Below are 18577 nucleotides of genomic sequence, written 5' to 3'. Positions count from 1 at the left end.
TCAGATTTTTGTTCATCCACATTCTGGGGGCTCCAGACCTTCAATTGGTCTGTATGCAAAGGCCAGGTAACCCATGTTTCTCTTTAGAGGTAACAAGTCAGAAAGATTCGCGAAGAGCAAGTCAGCTGGGCGGTGGTGGCGCACACCTTTAATTCCAGTACTCTTAAGGCAGAGGCAGGCAGATTTCTGTGAGTTCAAGGCCAACCTGGTCTACAGAGTTAGTTCCAGAACAACCAGGGCTACACAGAAAAACCATTTCTCGAAAAATCAAACCAAACCCAAACCAAAAATCAAACAATAGAAGAGCAAATCAGGAGCTGTCAGCAGGAGAGGAAAGTGTTACAAGGGTGTCTGAACTGAGGGGTCCTGTGAACAGTTCAGAACAATTTCAGTCTTTTTTCTTCTGGACTAAGAAGAATTGACTGAGAAAGGAGTGTAGGATGGGTTTTAAAAGTACATCTGAAAGATGTAAGATTTGACTGAGAAGAGCCGAAGGGCTTTCCTCTCTTTCACCACCTCTACTTCCCCCTTTATCCTTAAGTTCACATGGCAGTGGACAGCAGGGCTTAGAACATTTGGCCATGCTGGCCACAGTCCACTGAGAACTTTTCATTAGCATGTAACATTTTTGCATTGGAACAGGCATAATTAAATGTAAAGAGAATTATAAGTCGGGGTATATAGGACTCGAAACCAAAGCTAAACAGATTAATTGTTACAAACAGGCTGCCAACAGGAGTTGAAGTTAGTGTGGTAGCTGGATCAGAGAAGCCAGAGGTGTTCCTGAAGCTGTAGAAGCTGTGTCAACTACCATCCAAAATTTACTCTCAGAATAGACTAGGACAGTAAGTGGTTAAAGGTTATGTGCAAATGTCTCTGACCACACGTGACATATGACAAGTGATTCTGTGATTCTGATCTGAGACTTTCCCAGCACTAACAAGGCTAACGAAAGTCAGGACAATAGACATGCCTACTGGAGTGGAATCTCTTAGTTAAGACAAGCTCCTCTGAGAGCAGAATTCTGCTTAATGTCTTTGAGATCCTGAATTCCCAGCTTTTAGACTTGTTGAGAAAACATAGGCTAACACCTCTGACTCTTGTATGGCAGGGAGAGAGAGAGAGAGAGAGAGAGAGAGAGAGAGAGAGAGAGAGAGAGAGAGAGACTGACTATGTAGTTTTGGTCACAAAGCCAAACTTGTATGGCGTACGTGAAGGTGAGAAGGTGACCTCATCCAGTTTCCATTGTTGTTTCAGGGATCCACAATAAAGTTATTTTCTAAATAGACACTGGCTTGATGGAAACCAAAGAACACCTAGTCTGCATGGATAGCTGGAGCAGGCTAGTCTAGACCTACTCCTGTGTTCTTCCCTATGGACTGAACTCATTCTATGACAAATGACACACAAAGACAATGGAATTCAGACTGTCTCACAGGGGAGGAAGATCAAATCAGTTCAGAGTACTCATACCCAAAATATTTCTTTTGTCCAAAAAACTAGTTGATAAATGTTTTAAAAAGATGTATTTATTTTTATGTGTATGGGTGTTTTGCTTTTATGTATGTCTGCACATCATACTGTGTCTGCCATGCCAGAGGAAGCCAGAAGAAGGTGTGAGATCACACAGGACTGGAATTACAGACAGTCATGAGCTGCCATGTTGGTATTGACTCTCCAGCCCCACAAAATATTTGTATTATCTATCAATTTATTATTTTTTTTTAATAAAAAGCCAAAGAGTCTTCTCATCATGGTCTTGGAAGGCGCCTAGTCGCCTTTGGAAAGATTTTTGTCTGAGGTTGCGGTCACTACTGTAGTCACCCTCTCTCCTTTTGACATGGTGCATAGAGGCAGTGCAGAGTGGGACAGACTCCAGTGTTTGCCCATGCAGCACCTACCTAGTGCTCTCTGTAGGTTTCTGTGAAAACATCCCAAAGCTACAGGTGTCACTGTACATGTGAATATCAGAGAAACATCTGCAGTGGCGTTCAGCTAAACTCTTACACTCTCATTTTGATACTGTTTATGCTCTGATTACGAAGGTCATATATTGTAAAGTGCTGAAAATTCAAGAAAAAATATGATGAAAACCCTAACCCTACTTAGTTTCAGTGGTATGGCTGATGCCATTTTGCCATATTTTCAATGTTTTGTCTACTGAAAATTTAATTTTGGATATATGACTTTGTGTAGCTCATATTTTTCTTTTACTAACTCTGTCATTAAATGTCTGTTACATGATTTTTAAAATAGCCGATGTATGGCATTCTAGTGCATGGGTAAACTATAATTGCCTTAGATCTGTTAGGAGCGATCAAACATTTAGGGTTATTTCCAGTTTTCACTGTTGTAGCCATCCATAAGGCTATTTCCCTGTAACCAGTTCTCCCAAATTTGAAATCACTTCTGTCACATATGTGTAATAACAAGTGACCTAAAACTCACTCTCCTGCTTTAGCATCCGAAGGCTGACATTATAACAAACCAGCACAGCTGCTTGCTGGACTTTTCTAGCAATAGCAAGATATTTTTAAAGGACAGGTATTGACCCTTTGTCAGTGGTGGGGATTTTCATGTTCTAGCTCTCTGGTAATGGCCAGTTTGATAAATAGTTGTTTGGCAAATGGCTGACAGTATTTGGAAGAGAAACATAGCGCTTTGTTCCCTTGTAAGTCAGTCCTTGACATTTTCTTGTCCTCCTTAGTCAGACCTGAATAAATGCAAGTCACAGAATGAGAAGTGTGGGTGGAATTTTGTGTTCTGACTGGTATAGGAATCATGGGCCTCATTTTCATAAAATTCTACTTAAGGAATGCAGTGGGGTTCAGAAGTCTCTTTCTCAGCCAGCTTATGTGTGTCTAAACTAAGCCACCATCATGCTTGTTCAGTTCAATTCCTTCCTCTAGCTCCTTGACAACAAGATTTGAAATGACAAAAGTAATGAGAATTATTACATCCCCAAGAATTGACTTACTTGATCAGCAAGACGCTCAACAAACTTTAGGACTTCATAGGTACATACATACATACATACATACATGGATGCCTGTATTGTCATTATTTAATACTCTCCCCACCACTTTGCCTTCAATGCTGCCACACTGGAAGGGGTATCTCTTTTGAAATGCACTTTTCTCTGCATATTCATGGTAGTTGTTTATTAAGACTTTCTCAGGCCTCTCTGCTCCTGCCTTTGCTCAACATATTTAGAGCCCCCATCATGAAACCAGGGATATCAGACCCTTTTCCCCAACCTTTGAGACAAATCCAAGGTGGTCATTGTACCCTTTTTACGTTTGGCATTAAAATGTTTCTACCACAGCTAAAACAAGTGGACTTGTATGCTAGGTCACTGAGCTGTAACAGTGAGCAGAGAAGACTGTGACTGAAAAGAAGGACTTTTTGGAGGACGTAAACAGCTTCTGGGTCAAATGTTCCAAGGCTTGCTTTATAGCATTTTAAGAAGGAAGGGCCTAGGGAAACCGGGGCCCGTTTCCTAACCACTTTCACATGAGGTCTTCGGAACTGCAATGCATGTCTGTGTTGGTTTGTAGTTATATAAGGCTATAAGGGAAAGAAGGACTATCAACTGAAGTGTACTTGTCCTACATGCATGAGATCTAGGTCAGAAACTTGATCAGATCTGGGGTAAAAAAAATCTCTTTGAGCCTGTTTTCACATGTAAACAGTGGGTACAATACTTCCTCATGGGCTGTGGTGACAAGTGAATGTGACTGTCTTAGTGCTCGGCACCTGCTGAGTATATACTGTTGTGCGCTTGGAAGCAACTCCTAGCAGGCCACTGAGCACATGGAATGTTCTTGCCACAAGGAAACTGAGAAAGGAAAAGTCTTCTCAGGGTATGCTCTCTCAAGGTGCGTGGGGCTAGAATGACCTGCTTCCATGGACTCCATAAAACAGGCTTGAAGGTGACTGTACCCCACATGGGTCTGGTAGCAAGCAGGGCAGCCAGCTTTCCACTTTCTACAGGGTGAACCTATTTGCTTGTGTTCATCTGTTGAAAGAATCTGGCATCCAGGTTCTTAAGAGTGTGAACTTCTCTTTGGCTATCCATAAGTGTGGTGAAGTCATCCAGATTCTTTTGCACTATATAGTGCGGGTGAATGTTCAGCTTTTCTAGCCTTTGTTTCCTTTGGCCTAAACGAGGGCTTTGTTATCTATGTTTTCTCCACATTTCTTAGGCCTAATTTCTGTTTCCTTTCTCATACCGCTTCCTATTTGTCCTCAATACATTGTTAGTACAGAAGGACAAGGAATGCTATTGGGACAGGGAAAATGGGGTCTGCTAGAGAACATAACAGAACTTCCCCTCCCATCTGGTTAAGGGACTATAGTTTCTGGGGTGGCTGGACCCCTAAACTTCTTCATTGTTGTTGATTTCATCTGGTTGATTCTCTCTGCTGTTTACCCCTGTCACAGGGCCATATTACAGGCTCTAAGGCTCACTGCACCTTCCTCACTTTAGAAAACCCGTTTTCAAACACAGTAGTGTCATGTGACAGGCTTAGAAATGACTGAGAATGCCAGCGAGTTTTATTTCTATAAATAAACTATCAATTGTACAATTGATAGTTGTAACTATCAATATATTCTGAATTATAACTCAAAACTGAGAAAAAGAATTATTTTTTTTTTAAGAATTATTAATATATTAAAATATTGGGAAACTATCTAGGTGGAGGGAGGGAACCTAGCCAGGGTAGGGTGGATACAGGGGAGGGCAGTAGGGAGAAGGAGAACGAATGAGAACAAAGAATAGTCACCATAAAGAAATAGTATGATGGAACCTATAGTTTGATAAGCTAGTCTAAAATATTAATTACAAAAGTTCATTTCACATAGGAATAAAATTAAAATAACAGTAGCAAAATAAAATAATAATAATAGATGCATGAAGATATTTTTTATGAATAATATATTTCTCAAAATAAACAATATCATAAGAAATTTGCTTTTGCAAGTCTTACCTGCTTCTGTATCTAGTTCATTATGATGCCATTTCTGGAAAGTTCCCTGTGTGCATGAAAAAGCACACAGTGCCTCAGCATTATTGCTCTATTAGTTTCCTGTCGCTGAAGTGACAAACTGTTACACACTTAGTGCCTTAAGACTATAGATTTGTTCTACTATGGCTCTGGAGTCTGGGGTTAGCAGGGCTGCTGCTTTGCTGGGTGGGGAGAGTGGCAGAGGAGAGCTCTGAGGGGAAGCACTGTGTCCCTCTCACAGGTAGTTACTTGTGTACTGGGGTTCTCCCTCATCCAGAGCCTTTTCTGTTTTATGAGAGATGTCCTATGTTTGCCCTTTATTCCCTTCCCTCTTTGCTTATTATCTGCTGCTGACCCCACTGCTTTGTGTCTCAGGGCTTACGTCCCTCCACTTGGAAGGATAGTTGAGAAGTTAATGAAGGCAGATACAGAAGGTTGAGAATGGGGATAGTGACAGATCATTTTTACAGTTTTTGTTTTTTATCCGCAGTACGTAGATAATTCTTTACATAGTGACTTGGACTTCCTTTTCATTTTATAAGTGTAAAAATAGCAAGTTTTGTCCCCCTACCCCGTGTGTCTAACATCCCAAGTGACACTTGGGCTCCCCTGACACTGTGGTGCATTTGGAACCTTCTTTCTTCTTCCAGCCTGCTTCCAGCATTACTCTTGTTGCCCTGTATGCTCTGGGTGCAGACATGGTGGCCCTTGTCCCGCCATGCTTCAGAGGGCACCTCTTTGGCTGTCTTCCAACTATGTCCCTCCTTACAAACAGTAGTTAGGAGCTAGTACCTCATTCACCTAGAACCCTTGTGTTCCCTTTGATCTACAATGGATGCAAGTACCCTGGAATCCCCTGCCTGTAGAGCCTGTGTTCTGAGAGGTTCTTCCTATGATATGGTGTGCATGTGGAATGGGTCATGCCTCATCTGCACTCTTTAAAGTCTTGGTAGGAATGCCTTCCCATCCCCATATGTTTGGCATCATCGTTAATACATTTTCACCAATGTTCTCTACAAATAAAGATATTTGTACTGATCGGTGTGGTTGATGGGGTTAAGATGTTGAAAGCATTTATCATTAAAAGTATGAGCAGAGATTGGGAGCAGGGAAGCAGGTTTCTACATTGTAAATGCTCCTGTCTTTTTAGGGGGCTACAAAAGACAGATCTCATATGCCTAACAGGTATTTCCAACTAAACTCTCTGCCTGCTGGCAGTAACCAGCTCCAGAGTGGTGGTCTTTGAAGACTATGCCCTGAATTTGCAGAATGATGGCTTTGCTGATTTCTGGTTTGTTCTTGCTCACAGGACTCCCCCTCGGGAATTGGCTGTGCTGCTGTGCAATAAATCCAATGCATTTTACAGCCTTGGGAAATGGAATGAGGCTTTTCTTGCTGCCAAGGAGTGTCTCCAATGGGACCCAACCTATGTGAAGGTATGATAGCAGTGACTGCTTCCCTCCTCTTATGTTGCTTGTTTTTCTTCCTTCTTGTCAAAGTGGATGTTCTAGGAATGCATCTCTTTGAATGCACTTGCTCTTCAGACAGAGGTCCATGGGCTGGGGAGCCTTACTCCAGAGGAGTAGTACAGGGATGGTGGGTGTTGAGACTCTGCCTGGGAGAGTGGAATCTGACTCCCTGGTAGATGGTGCTCAGTGAGAGGCTGGAGGAGCTCCTTAGACCTGATGTAGTTAGATGAAGATGCTTGCGCTTCATTTTAACAAAGCTCCACTTCAGATCAGTAAATCGTGGTGGTGGTGGTGTATGGTGAACATTTCCTTTATTTATTTATTTTTTTGACAGGGTTAGCCTTGGTTTCAAACAGATTTTCCTGCCTATACCTCTTGGTGCTAGAATTAAAGATATACACCACTATGCCCAGTCTGGCAAACATTAATCTGATTTTTTTTTCAGTTGAAATGGCCCAAGTGCTGACCCTATAAGACAGCCTCATCATTGGTGTTTCAAGACACACAAAAGGAATGTTAGACCCTAAGTAATTCATACTAAATTGAAGAGAAGAATAGCCAGAAAGTAAAATATGAGGCTTTAAGTTAAACAGTAGTCTGTAGCTATATGACTATGAAGAGTGTATTAAATGAATGGTCTGAGTAGTTGAGAAAGGCTCCTCCATAAACTGGGAAAAACACCAGACATTAGCCTTTCTGTTATATGCTCTAATGTACATGAGAGAGTCTTGCTATAACTCAGGTTCCTTAACTGTAAAATGAGATGATGCCAAGGGCTGCAAGAATTAAGGGAATACTGTAGATGGAGGCAGCTTGTTCATTTCTAAGCAGCCCAAACCCGAAATAATCACAGAAACTATATTAATTGCAACACTGGCCAATGACTCTAGTGTATTCCTAGCTAGCTCTTACATCTTGAATTAACCCGTTTCTATTAATCTATGTATTACTATGAGGCTCGTGGTTTACCAGTAAGGTTCTGGGGCATCTGTCTCCTTCGGTGGTTACATGGCATCTCTTTGACTTCACCTACTCTCTATATATCTTTCAGTCTGACTACATTCTGTCCTGCTATAGGCCAAAGTAGCTTTATTCATTAACCAATAAAAGCAACACATATACAGAAGGACCTCCCACATTAGGATACTAAACAAAATAGTTGGCAGCAGAACACAAAAGGAAAAGGTGGGGAAGTTAGAGCCACAAATGACTCAAATATTCAGAGGGAGACTTAAAAATTTGCATTATAAGTAGACATTTACCCTTGGTACCTGCTAGGAAAGCAAGCACTCCTCTACTGAGCTCCATTCCCAGGGTGGAGGATAGACACTTTAGACCTTACTGAACTTGAAAATGGAAGCACATTTCTGAGACATCTTCTCAGGTTTGTGCTAGGGTAGGGAGTAGTTGGGCCTGGCATACATTCCTACAGTTCTGGCTGTGGCCTGAGGAAGTTTTGAATGATATTCCCAGTTTCCTTGTGTGGTGATAGTCCCAGTTTCTAACAGCATAGAAACCATAGCCACTCCTCCATTCTTACTCCCTGCTCCTAGGTGTCTTTTCTTCCCCCTCCCACTCTTCTCTGTAGTAGAGGAAAATGCTAACTTCTTTTAGTTCAGTGGCTGAAGCCCCAGTGAATTAAGGTGAGAAAAAGCACAAATTTGATTTGTTGCTATTTTTATGGGGATTTCCTAGAAGATTATAATGAAGGAGACAAGTCTGAAAGTTTGTTATTTTTTAACAAGAATGAAAAGACAAGGGTAAGGGGCCTTAGGGGTAGGAGCTGCAACCTGTGGGAGAAACACATGCAAAGCAAGGGCTGTTTTAGGGCGCAGGTTTGTGTGCAGCCACCTGAGTGCTGATGGCTGCTCTTCTCTGTGACCCAAAGCTTCTTCAGTTGGGTTTATGGTAATTGTCCCCCCAGGAGATTCTGTGTGCAGGGAGAGGGAGGCTCCAGCTCCAGGAAGGCTTTACTCTGCCTCTTTGAATCACAAATGCCTTCATCTTAAATTAATCTTCATGCCAAAGCAACATGTGTAGGGTTAGAATATTCCCATCCTCTTCATCCCCACAGAATAAAAAATGACATTTTAGATCTGAGGAAACAAATAAATGGGAAATTCTGTGCTAGCTCACATGGTTGGGAAAAAGACCCTAAAGCCCAACAAACCCAACATAGTACAGATTGTAGTTTTCCCCTCTTCTCAAGTTGCTACCTGAGCTCCTTAGACATTCTACGAAAGGTTAATTCAGATAAATAAATACTGAGAGGTTCAAGATTAAGTGGAATTTCTAAGTGCTTGCTTTTGCATGAACCCAGGTTGTGAACCCTTCTGTTAATTCTGACAGTAGTCTTGGTGGGTCCCTGCCACTGCAGTTGATAGAACTGGGGAGGTGGTGTGCTTTTATTCTTATTTGGAGTCCTACACTTGCATATTTGTAAAACCAGATCATTCTTCCTCTTAAATATTGCTTATTTTATACTAATTAACTAATTTGTGTGTGGGGGGGCATAATTGTGCCCTAATGTGTGTGGAGTCAGAGGAAAACTTGTGGAGTTGGTCTTGCCTGTGCATGTGGGTCTTGGACTTGAATTCAGGTCATCAGGCCTGTCAGTAAGTGCCTTTACTCACTGAGCCATCTTGTTGGCCTCATCTCCCTTTTAGTTATAATTTTCTTCTTTTTAGAGAAAAAAATAATATGTTTTTTGCCTCTTGTTCCTATTGCTTATAATACAGAGCTGAGTAGCTCTCAGTGCTTGTCATTGCAGTTTTTTCTTACATACAGTGGAAATTGTGTTTACTTTGAGTAAAGGGAACAAGGAACAACTTCTGCGTTTACACAGAAGTCTCGCTTTTTCTGAACGCCAGCCATAGGACACTTCATTCTCCTGCTCAGACTGATTCGCAGTGTGAACAATAAGCTATACTCATGCTTTCCCTCTGTCACGTTAGATGTTTCAGAGGCTGTAGAGATGGACAGGGTTACATATTTTCCTAACAGGTAAGAGGGATCAGAAAGACACGACACAGAGTATTATGTGGAAAGCCATCTTAGAAGCTCTTCTTGGGATTGGGGACTCAGGAGAAAGTGCTTGCTGTGCAAGCATGAGGACCTCAGTTTGGACCCCCATTACCCCCATGCTTGTAGCCCCATCACAAGTTGGAGAGGGAGATAGGTGGGTCCTGGGGACTGGAGTCTTGTTGGAATGGTTTAGTGAGAGATCTTGTTAAAAAATAGTAAGGTGAAGAGCAATAGGGGAAGACACCTGAATTCGACCTCTGCTTTCCACATAAGCCTCCCACCCTCTCGTTCACACACACATACACACACACGGGGGGGGGGGGAGAGGGAGAGGGAGAGAGGCGCAGAGACAGAGAGTGGGTGTGAGAGAAGAGGGGAGAGTTTCTTTGAACACAACTAAGGCTTCTGGAGTAAAATCCTTACGTTGCAGTCTTGCTTTTCTTTCCGGCAGCAGCTGCAGGTCAGAAGCAATGGAACATCAGCTTTACTTTGTTCTTTTCCAGGGTTACTACCGGGCTGGTTACTCCTTGCTGCACTTGCTCCAGCCTTATGAAGCTGCTCGCATGTTTTTTGAGGGTCTGCGACTTTTGCAGAGAAGCCCAGACCAAGTGCAGGTTCCTGATTTCCTTGTCGGAATCTTCACAACTATGAGCAGTAAGTCAAATTGGGAGCAAGTATTTTAAGTCTGTTACTTACCCCAAATGCCTCATGGGAAAATGACTCCAGGGTGTTCTTTTGGGACTAGTATATTCAGTTGGAATGAAACTGGTCCTACCAGAAAGCATTTTGGAAACTTCAGTGACTTGTACCTTTGTAAAAACAGGGAAGTCTGATTACTCTAATGACTTAAAGCTTTGGAGTCTTATTTTATAGCCTTTGTTGATGGGTAGAGATTTCCTACTTACTAAACTTATGTTAGATGATTTTGTTCTTTTTTTGTGACTTTCAACTATTTTTCTCTAACCTGCTAAAATTATTTTTTAAATAATGCTATGCATCTCAGTATGCATTTATCTTATTTCTTAAGTTTTCAGACTGTGTAGCAAGCATTCATATGCTGTACCGTTTCATTGACACCTTGTTTATTGTAAAATCAGCCTAGAGGGATGATGAAAGGCCCTGCGACACCTCACAATGTGTGTTTGGCATCATAGCTTGCCCAGGGATCAGAGACCTTATTGCTCATTCCAGAAGGGCTCAGAGGGAACGTGTGTATTACATCCCTTGCCAGAGATGCTGCAGTCTGTTGCCCTGACAGTATCCAGCTCTGGACAAACTTAAAATGATTGTTACCCATTCAGTCAGAATGAACTTTATACTTTGAAGTGAGTTTTCCTCCTGAGATCTTTAACTTACCTTTTGACTTTATGTGGTCTTCATTGGGGAACATTTCCTCAAGGCTCTAGACTCCGCTCACTTGAAAGTTTCTAAACTATGGAATTTTTTTTCAGGTGACTCCATTGTTTTGCAGAGTTTCTTGCCCTGCTTTGATCATATTTTCACTGCTGGATTTTCAACAGAAGTGTGGCAGTCAGTAATAGAGAAGTTGGCAAAGAAAGGATTATGGCATGTGAGTACAGGAGGTGGCTCTCACACTAGGAAAACACACTCTTTTAAAATCATTTCTTCTCTCGATACCAAAGGAATGTAATGCATTATTTCTTCATCTTGATGCCAGAATAGCTTCTTAAAAACATATATTTTTATTTATTCTCGGTGTGGATGGCTTCTGGTATGTACGGTATATGCGATGTGTACTTCTTTGTGTGTGTATATGTGCAGGCAGATGCATGGGCATGTGTGTGTGTGTGTGTGTGTGTAGTGCTTGGAGAGGGGCTGAGGTTGATGTGGAGTGCCTTACTCAGTCACTCTCCACCTTATTTTGTTGAACAGGATCTGTCACTGAACCTGGAGCTCATCATTAGACTAGGGATTGACCTGTCTTCTCCTGCCCCGCTGTTTCTGTTTCTGTCTGTTTCTGTGCCTGACTTTTTAAGTGGATGCTGGGAACCTGAACTCAGATCCCTTTACTCATATGACAGGCACTTTACCAAGGGAGCCATCTTCACAACTGAAGGTTTCTGTGTAGTTTTAAGAATTTGCTAATTGGTGAATAACAGCTGAAAGAGGCTGGAGGTGTCTTTGAGCCTTAATCCTCCAATTACTACTTAGATCTCAGATTTTCATTTGTAGTTGCAGCATACAAAGTTACTTTCCTTTTTTTCTCAGGGTTTTGCTGAAAATTTAAAAAGAATGGTTAAAGGCAGTGGGTGTTAATCTGCTAGTGTGTGTTGAAGTCTTACAATATGCTAAGCACTGAGCTAACAAGTTTTTTCTTTCTAAATGTGTATGATTTTCTTTTGCCTGCATGTATGTCTGTGTACTACATGTTTGCCTGGTGTTCAAGGGGTGCAGAAAAAGACATCAGGTCCCCGGAACTGGAGTTATAAGTGGTTGTGAGCTGTTATATGGGTGCTGGGAAATGAACTCTGATCATCTGGAAGAGCAGGCAGTGTTCTTAACCACTGAGTAATCTCTAACTGCTGAGCTAAGGATCTTTATAATAATCTGACATTTTCTTCCTACACAATCAAGGCAAGGCTCAGGAATCCAGCCCAAGGGGCAGGCCCAACATTCTAGCTGTGTGACATCTAGGTAGTTTTCAAGTACTGGAGACTGAAGCATTTTAAAAGCCAGGCCAACGGTCTTGACTGTCAGATTCTTGAGTGCTTTATCTAGGGCTGGACATGGACAGTGGGCCTCTGGAAGGCGACCATTAACTGTACACCAAGCTGAAAGGATTTAGAAGCAAAATATGGCCTTAGTCTCATTTTCTATGCTCCTAGTCCAATGGCAAGGATGTGTATGGGAGAGGTGTCTCTAGGCATGGTTATACAGAGCCTGGAATTTTAGGTTTGTGTGACACCAGGCTGCCCTCATCCCCTGCTAAGATGTTTGATATTAGAGAATCTTGTCTTTAGCAGGTTGTGAGGGAATGTGAAAAGAGCTTTGCTTACAGTCAGCTAGTCAGGTGGCTAGACAGAGAGACTTTGGTTATCATGGTTTAGTCTGACAAACTTTGTAGGTAGCTTAAAAAGTAGATGAAGCTTGTTTTCGTTTGTTGTTGTTGGGTCATACAATAATAACCCTTCTGTTCTAATAAGCCATGGAGAAGATTGCTGTGCCCACATTTTCTTGTTCTTTCTTGCAAGCAGTCATTTCTACTGTTGTCAGCAAAGAAAGACCGGCTGCCAAGCAATATTCATGTCTCTGAGCTGTCACTGAGAAGCCTCTTTGAGGTAAGTGGGGCGATTCTAGAAATGCGCCTTTGTAGGAGACCATGTCACTTGTGTTTAGGACATCCCCAGTAGCTGCTTCATTGTAGATGTTTTATTAATGGGGCTCTTGGGCTGAGAATAGTTAACTCATGTTTTACCAATTCAAAACTGCAAGGGTGAAAGAGCTTAAGTTTTGTATTGATGTAGTAACTTTCATGACTCTATTTGTGTGTCTTGTGTTTTTTTTTTTTTTCCAGAAGTATGTCTTCATTGGGCTTTATGAGAAAATGGAGCAAGTGCCCAAGCTGGTTCAGTGGCTCATCTCCATTGGTGCCAATGTTGAAACCATAGGACCCAACCCTCTCCATGCTCTCATGCGGCTCTGCATCCAAGCAAGTGAGTGTTCTCCCATTCGCATACCTACCTAGCTCTTGACAGCCCAGAGGCAGAGGACTCTGCCCAGAGTTGAGCTACTTGAAGGCAGTCTATCCAAGCGATTCTGGTTTTCGGTGAGGACAAAGCATATTCATTTCTCCCGGCACTCAGTAGTTGCCAGAGGTTCAGCTTGCAAAGATCTTGTGTTTTTAAAGTCTAGACAGAAGAGTAGAGCCCCAGATATAGATTGGAAGAGAGAACTGTTATGAAAGAGGTAGCTTGTCTGATTCTGCCCCTCAGCATGTTTTTCTGTTTAGCCCAGAGGGCCTGCAACTGTGTTTTGGGACTGTGACTGGAAGATCCTTGAAAAGACCATGAACTGGTACTTTAACAGTTAGTTGTATTGCCAAGGACTGCACACAAACTCTCTTTCCCATTCTTTTCTTCCCCCTCCCTCCCTCTCTCTCTCTCTTAGACTAGACAGAAGGGCCTTTACACATGCTAGGCCAACTGTCTGCCACTCAGCTACTCTCACCTCACACCCATTTAATTTTGAGGCTGTGTTTTGTTAGTTTCTCTCTCTGGCTTTGAATTAACTCTTGGATTTGTGTTCCTCTTGCCTTGGCTTCCACAGTAGCTGGGACTACAGGCAGGTTCCACTAGACCTAATAGAACTTCCATTTTCATAAAATAGACTCCTTAAAGCTTTATCATTTGCTTTACAAAATTAAATATTTGAGTCTGTCATTAATACAAAACACTTATACCAACCCTTAAGATAGAAACTTGTGTTTTTTGGGAGGTGTAAGTTTGACCTTTCTGGACCAAAAGGAGCCGAGAGAGCTCTGTTTAGCTCTTCTGGGCTGTGTCATCTTCCTGGAGGGGAGTGGAGGTGGCAGTGCTTAGGATTTTTCTTCCGTGTTTTATTTGTGCTCCACCATTACCCACTTGATACACTCAGGATTTTGTACACGATGCTACTCTTCCTCTTACACAGGGATTTGTAGATAAACATGTAGAAGCAAAGCCTGACTAAAAGCAGTCTAATCCTGGACCCAACTTTTAAATGAGGAGACATGTGAAGATTAGAAATTCACCTGTGTCCTGAAGGTCAAAACCCCGTCCTGTCTCCTCTGTACAATAGCTGGAACCAGATGTAGCTTAGGCCATGCCCTTGATTAGCTCCTTCCCCTGCCCTGCTCTGCCTTGTTCATCCTTTACTCCAGAGTTTCTCCCCTCAGTAAGCTACGTGGGTAAGATTCCTGTTAGCCTTCTAGGGTACCTAACCTGAGGTTATAATGAAACGCCTGCTTCCCTTCATATCTTCTGCTGGAGAGTATAAATGTGTGCTATAGTCCCCATTTTTATCCCTTAGGGGAAGCATACAGTTGATTTGATTTCTTAATTTTATGTAGAAATAATATTTGCAACTTATTACTGTCCAGGGGGAAATCAGCTTTTCAGGTGGATAATGGAGCACAAGCCTGAGTGGAAAGGCCACATCAACCACAGAGACGATGCTGGCTGCACTGTCCTGCATGTTGCTGCTGCTCACTTCCCAGGATACTCCATCAAGCGTGAGTAGAGCTATTATGCTGGAAGATGTGTTGTGGGTCCAGTGCCTGCAGACATTAGAAAATCCACACATGGCAGACTCAGAAGACCAGACTTTCCCTTGAATTGACAATATCTGGGAAAACAGGCATAAGCAGGAAGGAGGTAGGTGAGAGGAGAATCACTGGGCTCTTTCAAGTGGCTTCTGTGGGGTTAAATGACTCAAGAACATAGATTCTGGCTACATCCCACATACTCTCCTACTGTGTGCTACAAAGTGCCTTTATTCTTTATTTTATTTATTGCATGGTGGAACCAGGCAACCACCATGGTCTTCATGGTCCTTAGAACCTAACATGGGAATTACATCCTATTATATACACAGTGCTATACAGGCCACATGTGAGAGAGATTGGTATAGCTGAAGAGAAGTTAGACTTTGTTAGACTTTGAAGGAGGAAAGCTGCTCACTCCCATTGAGCTCTTTGATGACACTTTCTTCCCCCAAACTCTCAGGCCCATCATTATGTACTTTCTCTTGGTTTTGTAAGAAAACCTTTTTTTCATCATGTGTGCTAGCATTTAATCCTAGCATTGAGGAGACAGAGACAGGTGAATCTTTTTAGTTTGAGGCCAGTCTGCTCTACATAGTGAGATCCTGTCTCAAACAAATACAGAACATTTTTGTTTTCTACAATGGTAATGAATTCTCAGTGTCAGTGGAATGAAGGTGGCAGGAATGGTGACACTTATGCCTGGTGGTGTAGTAGTCCCAAAGAGTACCACAATAGCCTGGAATGGAGTATAACAAAGGTTTATTTATTTGGGGATTAAACTCACAGTAAAGGTAGTGATCGCAGTCCTTTGTGTGCACTGGGAACTGGAACTGAGTCCAGCAGAAAAGAAGGGCTGCACCCACTTTTTCGTCTGCACTTGTTGTGCATGACCACGTCCTAAGTGGACTGGTGTCCTAATATCCTAAAGGCTTAAGGAGTTCCCACAGCATGGTGGTATTATCATCTGCAGCAGATTTGGTGAGACTCAGCTGTGATCTTTTGATGGCAAGCAACATTGGAAATAGAGATTTCTCTCTCTCTCTCTCTCTCTCTCTCTCTCTCTCTCTCTCTCTCTCTCTCTCTCCCTCCTCCTTTTATTAATCAACACCGTGTGTGTGTGTGTCTGTGATGTGTGTAAGTAGAAGCTAGCTTTTGGGAATTGATGCTCTTTCTTTCATCATATGGGTTCCAGAGTTGGACTAAGGTTGTTAGTCTTAGTGGCAAGTGCCTTTACCTGCTGAGTCATCTTGCCAGCTCAGGTAATGCCTTTTAAAACAAGCCCCAGTTAGTTTTCATTGACCATCTGATAACCTGCAGGTAGAAAGTTTTTAACCTCCTTTGTTTCTAATTGCTTTAGTTCCCTGTGCTGGGTAACAAAGTACTGACAGTGTGGTGACTTACAGTGACACTTCCTTCCTTTGTTTGACACCCATTTTTTACCTCACAGACTATTGTGGGTCAGTAGTCTGGTCTGATGCGACTGGGTCTTCTGCTGGTTTTCCAGAAAGTCTGAATTCAACATGTTGACTTTGGCTATGTCTCATTTAGAATTTCAGGTTTGGTTTCAGGCATATTTGGTGGAGCAGAATCTAAGATGCTGGGTTAAGGTCTCAATTTTCTCTTTTGAATGTCTTCCAGAAGTCTTCTGAGTTTCCATAGGCCACACATAGTCACTCTGTGGCATCCCCTACCTTCAAAACCAGCAGGAGAGAACTGGTGCATTAAGTCCCTCTCATCTTTGAATCTTCGATGATTGGTTTTCCTTTATGATCTTCAGAACTTTGGCATCTGACTCTCAAAACTAGGTCATGCCTAACTGGATAATCTGTCTTAAGCTCATTGCCGAAGTACCTAAATTAATAAATACATGATTGGGTATACATACACCATGGATCAGGACTCTTAGGGCTTAGTATTGTGCCTACCACACTAAGATCTTGATGGATAGGAAGTATAAGTTTTTAATTTTTGCATGGTGAGAGAAGCAGCTGTGAGTATTGAGATGGGAGAAGACAGCATTGTGAGCAGCCTGACAGACACTGGCTTGGAGATCCCTGTCAGACAGCAAACTTTAGTGAATATTACATGGGGGAGTTGAAGGCTAACACTGATTTAATTCTCTGTACCTGCCTAAGTCCTGTGCACCCCAGGGACATACCTGTTTCAATCTGAAACGTGTCAAATCTGTGCACTGAGACACCTTAATGCTTGTCAGATAGGTATATCAGAGCTCAAATGGAGCTGATAGCCAGAAGGTTGGGGTTAAAGAGTGGTAACAATGACAACAATAGAAAAGCCTGATGCCAAAGCAGTTGCTACTTTTTTCTTCTATCACCAGACAGGCTCGTGTGTGCGTGTGTGTGTGTGTGTGTGTGTGTGTGTGTGTGTGTGTGTGTGTGTCTGTGTGTCTGTGTGTAGTGTAATGTATGTGTGTGTATATATATATATATATATATAATTTATTTAAATTTTTTTCTGGAACAATATTCTCTTTCCTCCCCAGGGGATAAAGAAATCTGAAGTCACAGCTTGCTCTTATCCTTACAGCTGTAACTGTTGCCTAGTAACCAGATTTTCCCTCTCTTTGCTTGTTGCCAAGGAGAGGGGAGAAAGGTAGAGAGGAGCGCACTTCTGAACCTCTTAAAAGCTATTGTCCTTCCCACTCCACACCAGGACTCCTTGCTTTGAGGGGGGCAGTTGGGTGGACTGCCTAAGGCTGTCAGTTTAGGTTCCTAAACAAGAGGAACCCCAGTCCCTGAGCACTCATGGGGACATCTCCTTATGGAAGGAACCATGAGCATCCCCCCTTCTCATTTTGGCCTCCCTTAGGACAAACAGAAGATGTGCAGATGCTGCTGAGCTTTGGAGCAGACCCTACTCTGCTAGATCGACACTCTCGGTCTGCTGTGGATGTTCTGAAGAGGAACAAGAACTTCAGAGCTATTGAGAAAATTAACAGTCACCTGGAAAAGCTGGCTTCAAGTTCTAAGGGCCTATCAGGTACAGTACAGTGAATTTACTTTTTGCAGGGAGGTGTTAGGGAACTAGTTCTGGATATTAGATGCAAATTAATTTATCTTTTCTTTGTACGTGTAGATGGAATTGAGATCTTTCCCCTCCACTGTTCAGAAAATGTGTTTCTAATGACAGAATGAGATAACTCTTATAAAGCATCTCTAGTGTTCTTGGAACATTTCTAGGTCTACATTTCAATAGTATGTATGCACATGGAAAAAGGGAAAAACATATTGAATAGAAGACAACCAAAATTAAGCCTACTGCTCAGAAATGGTCATTGCTGACAATTCAAAATATACTTCCACCTCTATTTCTTGACTGTTGATTTGTAGAGACTGCTGTGTAAGATCGAGATCGAGTGGATGGTTATTCCAGTTCTACTGCTGGGCTTGTGTGGTGATGCTGTTTGTATCATTTATCTTCTATCCTTAACTCTTAAAGTTTTCCCTGCTTCATCTATGGGTTGATTCTAAAATTGGAAACCAGTGGGTGGCATTTTCATGGTAGTGTGATTGTATAAAATATTATTCTTCCTACCATAAGTGGCATGGCTGGGCCCATAGAAGTGAATCATCAACTGTTTTGAAACCGTTGCTTTTTCAATGTGATCCTCTTTAGGCAGTGCTGTCTGATGTCTCCTGTACTCATCATGACTTTTATACTTCCTCTTACCTATTGATTTCTTTCTTGATTTGTAAGAATGCCTACTCGAGAGAAGTTTTTCATGGAGGACACGTGGGTGGTAAAAATAAGGAGTTTATGAAAATGTCTTTATCTTCATATTGATTGATAAT

The 18577-nt window shown here is 42.1% G+C and overlaps 1 protein-coding gene across 1 annotated transcript in view; it reads left to right on the top strand.

Annotated features, from left to right (window-relative positions):
* Positions 1-18577, top strand: part of Trank1 (tetratricopeptide repeat and ankyrin repeat containing 1) — an 83500-nt gene that overhangs the window by 22756 nt on the left and 42167 nt on the right. Inside the window, exons 3-9 of the mRNA XM_087905108.1 lie at positions 6228-6445; positions 10006-10156; positions 10954-11072; positions 12718-12801; positions 13038-13176; positions 14601-14732; positions 17595-17765. Coding sequence (XP_087761234.1) covers positions 6228-6445; positions 10006-10156; positions 10954-11072; positions 12718-12801; positions 13038-13176; positions 14601-14732; positions 17595-17765 — 1014 coding nt within the window. The remainder of the gene's footprint in view (positions 1-6227; positions 6446-10005; positions 10157-10953; positions 11073-12717; positions 12802-13037; positions 13177-14600; positions 14733-17594; positions 17766-18577) is intronic.

The sequence above is a fragment of the Myodes glareolus genome, chromosome 4 (genome assembly GCF_982192425.1).
Source record: "Myodes glareolus chromosome 4, mMyoGla1.1, whole genome shotgun sequence".
Taxonomy (NCBI): domain Eukaryota; kingdom Metazoa; phylum Chordata; class Mammalia; order Rodentia; family Cricetidae; genus Myodes; species Myodes glareolus.
The sequence above is the reverse complement of the archived record's forward strand: the minus strand, read 5'-3'. Positions and strand labels throughout refer to the sequence as shown.